We start from the raw sequence: 15,812 nt of genomic DNA, 5'->3' as shown, positions 1-15,812 counted from the left end.
TTGACAGAGTAATAAATACAAAAAGTGCTGAATTATAAGTCAAGAGAATCTTGCTTCATTTGTACATTATAAATTTCCAACTTACAGTTCAAAATTATAGGCTATCCTGCTGACCTTTTTATGTTGCTTTGTTTTCCATTCAAGTACTAAATATGTAACTTTATATATACAAGGCACTTACTGTGACTGAATTACCAATAAAGAGCTCAGTAACCTAATAAGAAGTAAACTTACTAGCCTCTTTTGGTCACACTTAAACACAACAAAAATATGAATGACATTCTATGGTATACCTTGCCTGATATGTGCAATGTGGTTCATGATCTCTAAAGTGGCTTTTACATGTCATTCATAATGTCAAAATATTGGCATAATGTAATAAACAAAGGCTTTGACTACATATCTGAATTGAAATTCCAGCACTGTAACATATATGCAACCTTGGAGAAAATTATTTAACCTTTTCCTAAGCCATGTTTTCTCCAAGTGGATAATTCCTAACACAGTTACAATAAGAATAAAACAAGACTTATGCTTCCAAATGACAGACCAACCCTTCCTGATAAACATTACCATATTAAAAAAGACATGTGCTTGAATATGTTTGAGAGAGAACAAGCAAAAGTGAAAAATAACTCAGCATGACATAAAATAGCATGGAGATCCTGGGAGGTGAGTTTCACATTTAAGGCTGCTTTACTCCTGGGAGCATATCCTAGGAGTAAAAGTGGACCTAAAGCAGATAGGTTCTCAAGGAAAAAGCAACTAACAGCTTTGAATTATCTCAATCTCTGAAACTGGATGGAAATGATAACAGACTGCTAGTAGCCCAGACAACAGACAAAGCAAATGTAAATGCTAGCTGGAGAAAGATAACTCCTTAGACTTCAAATTATTTCTATAAATATTCATCAATAACATGTAAGGTTAAACCCAGGTACATGAAGAAGCAAGAGAACTAGAATGAAAATCAACAGACACAAGAGACAATTGAAACAGACAGAAAGGAACTCAAGACAGACTTTAATAAACTCTGATTACTGCTCAGAGTAGTAAAAGATGAAGAATTCAGAGAACTGCACCTTAAAAAAAAAAAAAAACTAAAAGTACCAAACGGAAAAGTGATAATTCAAAATGATGTTTACCAGCAAATTAGATACCACTAATTAGAGATTAGTCAATTGAAGGTAGTTCAGAAGAAAATATCTAGAAGAGAGACAAAAGAAGGGCAAATAGAGAAAAGTGTAAGAGAGAAAATACTGCGAGAAGGACTAACGTGCGTGTAATTAACAGTGCGAAAAGAAGAGGGAAAGAAATGAGGCGGAAGCAATATTTGATGAAATAATGGCTGACAATTTTTCAAAACTGAACAAAGACCACAAAATCAAAGCCTTTGAAAACCAAGGACAAATAAAAAGAAATCTGCACGTAGACACGTCGCAGTAAAAGTGCTGAAAACAAAACTCAAAGCAACCAAAGAAGAGGGGAAATGATTACTTCTCAAGATGACAAGACCAAACATTAACTTCTCAACAGAAATGACGGGGATAGTGAATGATGGCTTCAAAGTACTGCAAGAAAGAAACTGCCAACCTAGCATATCCTATCCAGGAAAAATATCCCTCAAGTGTAAAGAAGGAATGAATATATTTTCAGGTAAAAAGAGATAATTTGTCACCAGTAGATGGGCACTAGAGGAAATACTAAACAAACTTCCTCAAAGGGAAAATGATCCCAAGGTAGAAGCCCTGAGTTGAAGATTAAAAGAAAAGGAGTTAGTAAATCTAAGTGAACACTGACTATGTAAAATAATAATGCCTTGATAGGTTTAACTTATACAACAACAAAGGCATGTAAGTTGGGAGAGGAAAAATGGAGTTTAAGTGTTCTAGGATACATGCACTGTCCAAGAAGAGGGTAAAAAACCCTACATTGTCATTAGACATGCATAACTATGCATGTTGTAATCTCTTAAAAAAAAAAAATCTCTTAGAGAATAGAAAGATTGTATAACCAAGAAGTAAATAAGCAGTAGAAAATGACAATAAAAACACTTAATAAATTAAAAAGAAAAAAGAAGAAATAATATTTGGATCAAATAAAAAACTAACAGTAGATTCAAAAGCAAGTGATTTGGTAATTATATGTAAGATCTAAATGTTTTAACTAAAAAACAAATTATTTAAAAAAACTATAATACCATTTATAAAACACTTAAAATATAAAGATATAGAAATAATGAAAACAAGACATTTTATGCAAACACTAACTCTCATGGTGGCTTTTGCATGTCATTCATATGGATACTGTTATCAAAGTAGATTTCAAAGCAAAAAGTATTATTAGAGAAAAACATGAATACTTCATAATGATAGCTGATTCAATCTGCCAGGAAAATATAATAATCTAAGTCTGTAGATAAATAATAACATAGCCTCAAAATACATAAAGTAACCACTGACAGAACCAAGAGACAAACCTCTTAACTGACAGACAAATCCACACACATACTGGGATATTTAGTATGCTGCTAGAAAAAGCAGACCAAAGAAAAAAAAAAAAGACAGAAAAATTAAACACAATGGTTAGCAAATTTTGACCTAATGAACATAAAGAACACTGTATTACAAATGCAGTATACATTATTTTCTAGTACACATACAACATTCACAAAAATTGACCATACAAACATACTACAAAAACAAGTGTCAAATAATTTCAAAATACTCAAATTATATACGGTAAGCTCTCTGACCACAGTGGAATTAAGCTAGCAATCAGTAACAAAAAGAGATAAGAAAGTCCCACAATTTCAAAATTAATATACTTCTGCATAAAACATGGAAGATGAAATCACAATGGAAATTAGAAAATATCTCGATGTAAACAATAATGAAAATACAATGTAAAAAAACTTGCGAATGTTCCTAAAGCCATGCTTACAGGGAGATCTACAGCTCTACATACATATATACAAATGTATGTACACATAAGAATGTATATTATGTATATGTGTATATATACACAAAAATAAATGAGCTAAGCAATCATCTCGAAAACTTTTAAAAAGCTAAAAGTTGGTTCTTCGAAAAGACCCATGAAATTGAAATAACCTGGTAAGATTAATCAAGCAAAAAAAAAGTACAAATAACTAATGTCAAGAATGAGAGATCACTACAGCTCCTACAGACAATAAAAAGGAGATAAGATATATGAACAACAAATTTGAAATTTAAATAAAACTGACAAATTCTTAGAAAATTACTAGTTACCAAAACTGACCAAAGACGACACAGGAAATATAAATACTCCTGTAACTGCTGAATTTGAAGAAACTCAATCCATGACTACAACCTTTCCCCTCAAAAACTCCAGGCTCAGGTGACTTCACTAATGAAATCGACAAACACTTAAGGAAGAAATAATGACACTCTTACACAAGATCTTCCAGAGAATAAACCAAGACTTAGGGACCACTTCTCCCAGTTACTTCTGTGAGGTATACATGACCTAGATACCAAACCTAAAAAGTATACAAAAGAAAATGCAGGCAACCTTGACTCATTAATGTAGATGGAAAAATCCCACACTAAATATTAGCAAAACAAACCCACCAATCTATAAAAGAGGTAATACATCATGATAAAATTGGGTTTATTCCAGTAATGCAAGATTGGCTGAGCAAACATTCAGAAAAAAAAAAAAAATGTACTGCAATTCACCACATTAAAAAAGGAAAAATATCATATATTACCTTAACAGATGATAAAATCTAATGTCAATTCATAGTAAATAGAAATTCTCTTAGTAATGATTAGAAATGAACAGTCTGATAAAAATACCTACCAAAAGAAAAACCCTAAAGCAAACATTATACCAATGAGTGAAATGCTGAAATGTTCCCTTTGGATTAGGAATGAGATTAGAATGATCACTCTCAGTATATCCATTTAACATTTTACTGTAAGTCCAAGCCAGTGCAGTATGGCAAGAAAAAGAAATAAAATGCATAAGGACTGGAAAGTAATAAAACTGTCATTATTCACAGACATGAGTGTGCAAATATTTTAAAATCCCAAAGAACCTACCAATAAAATTGGAAATAAAGGGTGTTAGTAAAGATGCTGGCTACAAAGTCAAAACACATAATTCAACTGGATTTCTATAGTCACAATAAACAGAAAATAAAAAAATTTTAAAGGATATCATTTACAATTAGTATCAAAAATATCAACTATCTAGGCATTATGCTAAGTGAAAGAAGACAAAGACAAATACTGTATGATCTTATTTATATGTGGAATCTAAAAACACCAGAACTTATAGAGAACAGACTGGTGGCTGCAAGAGGCAGGGGGTGGGCAAAAAGAGTGAAGGTGGTCAAAACATACAAACTTCCAGTTATAAGATAAATAAGTCCTGGGCATGTAATGTACAGCACAGTGACTACAGTTAACAATACTGTATTGTATATTTGAAAGTTGCTAAGAGAGTAAATCTTACAAGTTCTTACCTCAAGAAAAAAAATTTATACCTATGTGAGGTGAAGGATGTTAACTAAATTTACTATGGTAATCATTTTGCAATATATACATGTATCATCATGTTGCACATCTTAAACTAATACGATGTTATGTGTCAACTATATCTCAATACAACTGGAAAAAAATATCATTTAGGAATTAATCTAAGGAGAGATGTATGACACCTCAATTCAAAACATTACAAAATGTCATATGAGAAATTAAATAGAGGGATATCCCATATTTGTAGACTGCAAGATGTTCCCAAATTTCTACCCAAACAAATCCCAAGAGGTTTTGTTATTTAAATTGTTTTTGTTATCTGAACTTGATAAGCTGACTCTAAAATTTATATGGAAAAATATAGGGCCAAGATACGTATGAACAACAAGGCTAGTGGACTCATTGGACTCATTCTACAGGACACCAGGCTTATCAAGAAGGTATGGTATGGGAAAATATAGACAAATAGAGCACGAAATCAAAATAGGGAGTCCAGAAACAGACCCACATGGATACACAATTTATAATAAAGATGGCACTGTAGAAAAATTATCTTTTCAATAAATAATGCAGGGACAACATAAATTTGACCCACTACCTCACACCGTAGATTAGAAATATTAATTCCAGGTATAACTGTACAAACTGTTAACAAAAAAGAGTTAACACAGCAGATCTAAAAGCCTCTTACAACGTTGGCCCTTGGCTGGCATTTGTGAACCTAGATTTCAGGAAGGTTCACACTGTTAACTGGTAAGAGTGGCTCACAATGCCTTCAAATAATATTGTTTATGCTAAACACTTGCTTTCCTTCTGGGAATCTAGAATTCTGGTATGTGCTAGGCAGAGGCTGCCTATGTGACCAGCCTCCAATAAAAACCCTGGGCACTGAGTCTCTAAGGAGATTCCCAGGTTGACAACATTTTGTATGTATTATCATTTGACTTGTTGCTGGGGAATTAAGCATGTCGCGTGTGACTCCACGTGGAAAGAACCATTGGAAACTTGGGGATGTTTTGCCTTGGTCATTGCCCCATGCACTTTTTCTCCTTCCTGATTTTGCTTTGTATCCTTTCTGTGAGTCTTCCTAATGAATCATCAAACATGGGGGTGGTCTTGGGAACCCCCAACACAATAATATAATACAATATCTTCATAACCTAAATGTAATAAAAGACTTAAGGACACAAAGAGGGCTACCCATAAAGGAGAGGATTAACAAATTTGATTATATAAAAATTAAAAACTTCTATTCAAGATATCATAAAGAGAGTGCCAAAGCAAGCCATGGAATGGGCAAAGATGTCTAATAATAAAGACCTATATCCATAATATACAAAGAACTGCTACAAATTAATATGAAAAAGAAAATTTAACAGAAAAATTGTTAAGACACGAACAAGCACTTCACAAGAAGGTTATCCAAATGGCCAATAAGTATACAATGAAAAAAGAAATACAAATTCAAATTAAATGCGATGTCACTACACACCCACCAGAAGACTAAAACTGAAGAGATTGTCAAAATTAAATTTGGGGGAGGATACAACGCAATGGGAACTCTCATACACTGCTGGTGGGAATATAAATTGGTGTAAACACTTTGGAAAACTGCTTGGCAGCAGTTAGTAAAGTTAAACATACACATATATGACCCAGCAATTATGCAGCAATGAAAATGAATGAACTTATAGCTACAAGCCACATAATACATTAATCTTATAATGCTGAGTGAAAGAAGTGACATACAAAAGAAAATAGTATGTATAAAGTTCAAAAATGGGCACAACCAAACGATTGGGGATGTACGCTTGGATAATAGAATTCTAAAGAAAACCAAGTCAGGGGAGGCTTAATTTTGTGTGTTGTGTTCTGTGTGTATGTCTACATGAATGTGTGTACACGTACAACAGGAAGGAAGAAGGTAATGACTGGGAGGAACACAAGGTGGGGTTTCCATGATACTGGAAATCTTTTATTTCTTGACTTGAGTAGTAGTTGCACAGACACTCACTTGGGGAGAAATCACAAAGCTGCTTTTTTAATGAATTTTCTGTTTCAGTTTTTAAAAGGTTAAAAAATTAAGTGACATTATACACAGAACACCAAACATAGTGACTGACACACATTAGGAACTCAAATATTTTCATTAATTCAAATATACCCAACATATGGAAATGTATTTTATTATACTACATGTGTAACTGACAATGTATGTGATTCTTTTTATTGAGGTGAAATTCACATGACATAAATTAACCATTTTAGAGTGTACAATTCATTGGCATTTAGTACATTCACATTGTTGTGCAACTACTACCTGTATGTAGTTTTAAAACGTGTGATTATTTATTTATTTTTTTGTGTGAGAAATATTGGCCCTGAGCTAACATCTGTTGCCAATTCCCTCCTTTTTGCTGAGGAAGATTGGCCCTGGGCTAACATCCGTATCCATCTCCCTCTACTCTATATGTGGGACGCCTGCCACAGCATGGCTTAATAAGTGGTGCATAGGTCCGTGCCCGGATCCAAACCTGCGAACCCTGCGCTGCCGAAGCACAGCACACGAACTTAACCACTACATCACTGGGCCGGCCCCATAAAATGTGTGATTATTTTTAAGACATTTACTAAGATTTTCCTTCAAACTGATGCCCTGGAATGCTAAAATAAGATTCAATTAAAACAAATTATGTAAATATTTTGGAATACAATGAAATAGCCCAATTACCACACATTTTAATAGATTCATATAATAAAAGATAATGAGACTGAAAAGAAAGCAGTATTGGCCTTTCTAGAATGCCTAAATCAGTTCCATGCAATAATATAGGCATACCTAAAAGACCTAAGGCAATGTTATCCAAAGTGCAGACCAAGGACAGGTGCTGGTATAAACATTTTGTTACTGGCCTGTCACAAGACAATAACAAAACTCAAGAGTACTCAGAAAGGTATATAGCAACCAGACATTGCGCTAACAACAAGTGCATATTCAGAGGACCTTTTAAAGAAAAAAAAAAACAACACAAAAAGCATCAGTCTACAACAGATTAGAAATTTTTTAAAAATAGAAACTGGTCCCTCAGTACAGCTAGCCTTAAAAAGCATTTAACTAATATAATAAGCATTTTGACCCTACTGATGATTCAAAGGATTTTTAAAATAAAAGAAACCTTAGAGAGGATTCTGGGAAGATGGTGGGAGCAGAAGCACCAGGAATCTGTCTCCCCACCTAGACAACAACTGCACTGGCAGAATCTGTATGACATAACTATTTTGGAACTCCGGAAGCAACTGAAGGCTTGTAACTTAGTAAATTATGGTTAATTTCGGTCAATTTCAGCTTCTAGCACAGTAGAAGCTACTCATTCCCCACCTCCCAGTCCCATGGCAGGCAGCTGTGCACATGCTCCTGGGCAGCCTACACATAGCTTACAGGAGCCAGGATGGGCAAAAACGACCCATCCTACAAATATTGGGGATTGGTGCTCTGATTGCCGACTGTTGCCTCTGATTACAGAGGTGCAGACAAAAATGCAGACAGCTATTGTTACTGCACCAACCCCACTGCTGCAAGGCCCTCCTCATCCTCCAGCTAAAGTGACTCCCAGGGGGATTTAAAGGGCTACCTCTCTTTCCTTCATTTTTCTCTTTTTCCCCTTTTAAGAGCCAGACATTAAGAAACAAATGCATATACTGGGAAAATTAGAAAGTGACCACACATGCCCAGTGAAAGGCTCAGAAAAGATCTGGGAAGACCTTAAGTTTACACCTAAGGCTGATCCTTGGCAGAGAAACAGCCTACGTCAATCAAAGAAACAAAAACAATGAACAAAAACAGCAACAAAACCCATCAAACTCTGGGGAAGGCAGAGAATCTGAGTTCCAGAGTTACCACATTAGATTCAAATGTCTAGTTTTCAACAACAACAACACAACAATAAAAATCACAAGGCAAACAAAGAAACAGAAAAGTATGGGCCATTCAGAGGAAAAAAACAAAATTGACTAAAACTGTCACTGAAAAACACCTGATGGCAGATATACTAGACAAGGACTTCAAAACAACTGTCTTAAAGATGCCCAAAGAACTAAAAGAAGATGTGGAGAAAGTCAAGAAAATGATGTATGAAAACAATGGGAATATCAATAAAGAGATAGAAAACCTAAACAGAAACCAATAACAAATTCTAGAGCTAGAAAGTACAACTAAAGTGAAAATTTCACTACAGGTATTCAAGGCAGATTTGAGCAGGCAGAAGAAAGAATTAGTGAACTTAATGATAAGACAATGGAAATTATAGAGTCTAAGGAACAGAAAGAAAAAAGATCGTAGAAAAGTGAACAGAGCCTAAGGGACCTTTGGGACACCACCAAGTGAACCAACATACACATATGGGAGTTCCAGGAGAAGAGAGAGAGAAAGGGACAGAGAGAATATCTGAAGAATGGCTGGCTGAAAACGCCCCAAGTTTGGTGAAAGACATGAATATAAATATCTAAGATGCTCAAGGAACTCCAAGTAAGATGAATTCAAAGAGACCCACACCAAGACACACTATCATCAAACTTTCAAAACACAAAGACAAAGAGAATATTGACAGCAGTAAGAGAAAAGCAAATCATTACATAGAAGGGATCCTCAATAAGATGATCAGATTTCTCATCAAAAAGTCTGGAGGCCAGAAGGCAGTGGGCCAGTGTATTCTAAGTGCTAAAAGAAAAAAACTGTCAACCAAGAATCCTATATCCAGCAAAACTGTCCTCTAAAAGTGAGGGGAAATTTTAGACATTCTCAGATAAACAAAAGCTAAGGGAGTTCACTACCACTAGACCTGGCCTGGAAGAAATGCTCAAGGGAGTCCTGCAAGGTAAAAAGAACGGCAACAGTAACTTGAAACCAGATGGAGAAATAAGATCTCAATGAAGGTAAATACACAAGCTAGTAAATGCTAGTATTATTATAACAACAATTTGTAACTGCACTTTTTGTTTTTTACATGATCTAAGAGACTCATACATTTAAAGAAACAAAACAATTATTAGTTTAAAAGTGAAAAGGACATTTCTAATAAAAAATAAAGAAATCTTAGCTATAATCTATTCAAAGCCATTTTCCAGATTTCAAAGTAGAGATTCAGAATGAAGAAGCAACACCTCAAAGTCACATAGTAAAACAGTAAAAAACTAGTTCAGCCTTTTTCACTTTGTAAGATCTTAAGTTTAGAATTATACAAATTTCTTATATAATAAAAAGTGCTCTAACAACATAATTCTCCTTCTGATGGCTCTGATAGTTTTGAAAGAAAGCTAATATATCACAACAATCTTTCTCCAAACCACTTTACAAAGCTTACAAAACAACAAAACACACATTTCTCAAAACACTTCCTGACAAAAAATTAAGAGATACTAACATGTTCTACTCAATCATACATTATTTTTCCCTGGCTGAGCAGGTAAATATCACCAAGGTTGATTCACTTTGTAACAAAATATGCATAAAAATATGAAATGATTTGAGAAATACCTGAAGTAGAAGCAGCCATCTTCCCTGTCATTATCTTTTATTTTATTACAACTAAATGTTTCTGCCTAGAAAGGGAAGTAGGAGAAAGGGGGATGGGGAGAAACCACAAACATTTAACACAGTATATTTAGGATGAAAATTTATATTACGTTCACTGAATGTGAATCCAGATTACATTTAGATTTATAAATTCACACACACCTATATGTATATTATCTTTACAATGTATGTAAGACATAATAGTGAGATTAGCCACAGTGGAAAGACATACCATTATTATTATTATTATTTTTTGTGAGGAAGATTAGCCCTGAGCTAACATCCATTGCCAATCCTCCTCTCTTTGCTGAGGAAGATTGGCCCTGGCATAACATTCATGCCCATCTTCCTCTACTTTATATGGGACGCCACCACAGCATGGCTTGACAATAGGTGTGTTGGTCCGAACCCAGGATCTGAACCTGCGAACCTTGGGCTGCTGAAGCAGAGCGCGTGAATTTAACTGCTATGGCACCGGGCTGGCCCCCAACACATACCATTATAAAGGGCACACAACAGATCTCTACAGTGGTGATATAATTTTAAGGTAATAGCAGTTTGATGGGACTGATAGTATAAATTAATGGAAGCTAGTTTCCTAAACAGATAATTAAAATGAACCACAAATCCTGAAAGGTAATATTAAATTGGGACCCTCTGATATAGTTTAAGGTTTAGTTTCCAAATTAAGATTTATTTTAGATTCGCACTGTCCAGTATGGTAGCCAATAGTTACGTAGCTAGTGAGTACTTGAAATGTGGCTGGCCCAAACTGAGATGTGGTGTAAACATAAAATACATACCAAATTTCAAAGACTTGGTAAGATAAAAGAATGTAAAATCTCATTAACAAATTTTAAAATACTGAATACATGTTGAAATGGTAATTTTTGATATATTAGATTAAAACTACCTCAAAATTAATTTTACTTATTTTTTACATTTTTAATGTGGCTATTAGAAAATTTTAAGTGTCATGTGTGACTGGTATTATATTTCTATTGGACTGTGCTGCTTTAGATCCTCAAACTAATCTGACCACTCTACCCACCTTCTCAACCCTGTATTCTATCAATCACATCTCTTTACTCATTTTCCTATATTATCTGTTACTGATATTTAATAGCTTTTTGCCTTGTGCTACTGTCCTTCAGAAGAAAAAAAAGTATCTTAAAAGTTTAAGAAAAATCACAATTTAGGCTACTCTTTTTCAACAGCATCAACACTTAATTTTGAAACATATTCTGATATATTTTTATTTTATTTTTGTGTGTGTGTGTGAGGAAGATCAGCCCTGAGCTGACATCCATGCTAATCCTCCTCTTTTTGCTGAGGAAGACCGGCTCTGAGCTAACATCTATTGCCAATCCTCCTCCTTTTTTTTTTACCCCCAAAGCCCCAGTAGATAATTGTATGTCATAGTTGCACATCTTTCTAGTTGCTGTATGTGGGACGCTGCCTCAGCACGGCCGGAGAAGCAGTGCGTCGGTGCGCGCCCAGGACCCAAACCCGGGCCGCCAGTAGCGGAGCGCGCACACTTAACCTCTAAGCCACGGGGCTGGACCTATTCTGATATATTTTTTTTTCTAAATCCCAAGCAATGAAATGAGTTAATTTCTAGTTCTCCAAGACATACACATTGCACTTTTACATTAAAGTACATTTAATTAAGTTAAATATAAAAGCTATTTTTAAATTCTAAAATGCTTTCCATGACTCACATTTGCTGGTGGTCGGTTCCCACTGTTACACAGCTTCCACATTTTCATAGTAATACGTGCTGGATTAATATTTTTAATGATGCTGTCGTCTTCAGAAATAACAGTAATCATAAAATCTGTTATGGTGAACATTAAAAAAATTACTTTCTTTCTAGTTCAATTAACGGATTTGGTTAAATAATTTTATGTCTTAAAGCATACATTGTATCTTGGTTAAATGTTAATAATAAAATTCTGATGAAGAAAATAAAACTACTTTTTAATCAGCATTCCCCAACAATTTGTCTATAAAACTTACTAATCATGACAGACAACTCTCTAGTGCTATATCTCCCCTAGAAATCTATTAAATACATCTTTGCTATTAATAGTCCCTTGTCTTATTTTCACAGTCTGCCATGTTCTAAGTTCTATCATGCAAGACCAAAAAGGTTAGACTGTGGATACTCAGCAACCTAGAGTTAGGACAAATGGTCACAAATCCATATGATTTATGTATTCCAAGAATACAATGTTGACTTTCTTTCATGATTTTCAATAGCATATAGTAGCTAAACTATTATTATATATAACATCCCCCTTACATTTATCATCTGTAACATTCATTTGGCACCTGTTATGGTTTTTTTATCACAGGAAATAGGTCTTATCTCCTCAAATAGATTTAAAACTATGAGTAAAAAGGCTACGTATATATGTACCTTAACTGTTAAAAATTATTGTTAATTTTTGAATCTAAACTTTTTGGTCTGCTTTTTTCACTGCTTATAACTATGTATAGGAATTCATCCTTTCAAAAAAAGTAGAAGTCTTCAAGAAAATTACCTGTATAAAGCAAATACTACTTCCTATTGACTTGGCATTGAAATATTTGCTTACTTGTCTTCTATATTTGACTGAACTCATTGAAAACTGTAATATTCATTATTGCAACTGAGAGCCCAATATTTAGTGCCTGCACCTAGCAGGTATTTAATAAATGTGTGTCATTCTGAAATATCTTTAATCATAAATAATGACATGATGTATTTCCATCCAAAGTAAGTTAAACAATCCTGGTTCTGCTTGGTTTAAGATAACATCGCAACATATTTAGTAGATCATAACCCCAAAGTTCTTGTCATCTAGCAGTTCATATTTCTTTTGCAGAATTTCACAATTTAGTGAACAAACAAACTGAGTTACCTCAGGCTATCAGCTTATTTATGAACTTTCAATTTATTCTTGACCATTAATGGAACGAAGGATATAGGGGCAAGAGATGAAATAGCTAAGTCAAATGTACTTTCTTTGCCATTTAAAAGGCTTCTCCATGCTTGCTTTTTTATCATGCTGAATACCTGGGATAAATAATTTATTCCACTCATGTAAAAATCAAATTATCATTACAAGTTTATTTTAAAACTGTGAATAACTAACTCACCAGTGAAAACACCTCCGGCTAAAAAGGAAGCATCTTTGTCATATTTAACATTGAGACGAATAGGTTTTTCAGGGTCTGGAAGAATCATTAACTTAATTATAGGTCCTTCTATGGTATTCTTGTTATAGATGGCTTTAATCTGCATACTATGTTCTCCTCTAACAAGAAAAAAAGGGCGGGAGGTTCAAATTACATTAGTCATAATCTAAAAATTCTGAGACAATTTATACAAAGTTTAACTCATTTAGGAAAACTCTCTAATCCTGTTCAGTTCGAACTCCTGCCTAACACTAAATAGAAGGCTAGTTATTACTCCTAACTTCGGCAAGTAATAAAAAAAATCAATCTCTGTAACACCAATAACTATCAAACTTTTAGTTCTTACCTAGGGGCATAAACACTGAACACTCCCAAATTAGCCTTGCCCCTTTCATCTGTTTTATGTTGTTGGTTTGAAGGAGTGAGCTAAAAACAAAACAAAACGGTTAATTAGAAAATTCCAGAGATCAGATTCTTTTCCTCTATTATAATGTTCTTTTTCTCTATTACTCTTAGAAAGTTATACTTGCACACACTTCCAAAACCTAAAATTTTCTAATTTGAACTAGCTGAAATAATGTAATATGTAATGACATAATCCAAAGGATAAAAATCACTCATCTTGATCAATTAAACTAGAATTGACTGTATTTCAGTTATTAAGTTGCAGAATTTGGTGTTCACTGTTTCAATAACAGTGATATATCAAGTGAAGTTTGGTTACAAACACTGAAGGTATATTCCAAAATTGGGAGGTGTGGGGGATGGCACAGGAGAAATAAACATAAATATACACAGATACACTTAAGTAAAGGCATCATAATACTATGTCCACTGTTACTTCATCTTTCTCTTTATGTTTTCTCAGATGTGATTCTTAAATCTCTGCTGCAATACTACCCTTGTGGTGATAACCAAGCTTTCACTTTCAAGTGATTAAGAATCAGTGGCCAAGGGCTGGCCCCGTGGCTTAGCGGTTAAGTGCGCGCGCTCCGCTGCTGGCGGCCCGGGTTCAGAACCCGGGCGTGCACCGACGCACCACTTCTCCAGCCATGCTGAGGCCGCGTCCCACATACAGCAACTAGAAGGACGTGCAGCTATGACATACAACTATCTACTGGGGCTTTGGGGGGGGGGGGGGGGAATCAGTGGCCACATTTCCTAATCACTGTATAGAAGAGTCTCTCAGCCTTTTGCAGGTGCTTCTCTAAAAACTAAAATCATACTCTTATTTGGGGTAGAAAATAATCACTGTTTAACTCTCCTGGAAACAAACATTAAGAACAAAAGTGAATTTGTCGACTGTAGTAGCAGAAAATCAGACTCTCTCCTAATACCCATTTCTGCTTAATGGAACCTAAAAATTAGGTAATTATGGTACATGCAGACAAAAAAAGCGATAGTTGGAGAGGCCGAAATGAGGAGTAATTGAAATGCTAGAATAAAGTCCTACATTTGTACCTGTCCCATTTACCCTCTGACCCATTGTCTCTCAACCTATCTTTCTCAAAGTATTTCTTCCATCTGGGTCCTAAATCCTTGTTGCCAAGCCAGAAAAGTAAGTCTTCCATTTTCGGCTGTTTAACAGCAAAACTATAGTCTTTTTTGGTTTAACACCTCTGACCCTGATTCCTTTACTCTGAAAACAAGTCCAAGTGGATGACAAGTCATTCTTGGCACTTTAATCTCCCATATGACTTTGGGGGGTGGGGGGAGACTGGTTCTGAGCTAACATCTGTTGCCAATCTTCCTCTTATTGCTTGAGGAAGACTGTCTCTGAGCTAACATCTGTGCCAATCCTCCTCTATTTTGTATGTGGCATGCCGCCACAGCATGGCTTAATGAACGCTGTGTAGGGCTGCACCTGGGATCTGAACCCACGAACCCCGGGCTGCTGAAGCGGAGCACATAAACTTAACCACTACCCCACCGGGCCAGCCCCTCTCATATGACTTTTAAGATCAACTTCCTGGGTCCTGGGAAATCCCTATTGGGATTCTTTTTTTTTTTTTCGTGTGTGTGTGTGTGTGTGTGTGTGTGTGTGTGTGTGTGTGTGTGTGTGTGTGTGTGTGTAAGATCAGCCGTGTGTGTGTGTGTAAGATCAGCCCTGAGCTAACATCCATGCCAATCCTCCTCTTTTTGCTGAGCAAGACTGGCCCTGAGCTAACATTCGTGCCCATCTTCCTCCACTTTATGTGGGAGGCCGCCACAGCATGGCCTGACAAGCGGTGCATCGGTGTGTGCCCGGGTGCACTGGTGCATGCCCGGGATCCAAACACACGCCACCAGCAACAGAGCGCGCACACTTAACCATTACACTACGGGGCCGGCCCCCTGTTGGGATTCTTAATGAATCAACAGATTAATTTCATGAGAACTAGGTATTTATGTAACATCAACTGTTTTCATCCACTAAAATCATAAAATGTTTGTGGAGGGTTATTCAAGCCTGGCTGACTATAACCCCAAGAACTGTCTCTGTGTTCCATGGCAACAATCTGGCTGGGACAAACGAACTCCCTTCAACCAAC

General features: G+C 35.4%; 1 protein-coding gene across 3 annotated transcripts in view; it reads right to left on the bottom strand.

The window, feature by feature from the left end:
* The window catches only part of SMCHD1 (structural maintenance of chromosomes flexible hinge domain containing 1), a 129,208-nt gene that overhangs the window by 32,852 nt on the left and 80,544 nt on the right, over nucleotides 1-15,812 (bottom strand). For all 3 annotated transcript variants that reach the window (XM_087439050.1, XM_087439049.1, XM_004421023.3), the window contains 4 exons: nucleotides 13,628-13,707; nucleotides 13,243-13,400; nucleotides 11,820-11,935; nucleotides 10,060-10,124 (listed from right to left, as the gene is read on the bottom strand). In XM_087439050.1, coding sequence (XP_087295176.1) covers nucleotides 10,060-10,124; nucleotides 11,820-11,935; nucleotides 13,243-13,400; nucleotides 13,628-13,707 — 419 coding nt within the window. The remainder of the gene's footprint in view (nucleotides 1-10,059; nucleotides 10,125-11,819; nucleotides 11,936-13,242; nucleotides 13,401-13,627; nucleotides 13,708-15,812) is intronic.

This window comes from Ceratotherium simum, chromosome 14, assembly GCF_057802395.1.
Source record: "Ceratotherium simum simum isolate JZ-2026a chromosome 14, ASM5780239v1, whole genome shotgun sequence".
Classification (NCBI taxonomy): domain Eukaryota; kingdom Metazoa; phylum Chordata; class Mammalia; order Perissodactyla; family Rhinocerotidae; genus Ceratotherium; species Ceratotherium simum.
This window is presented reverse-complemented; position numbering and strand designations above follow the sequence as displayed.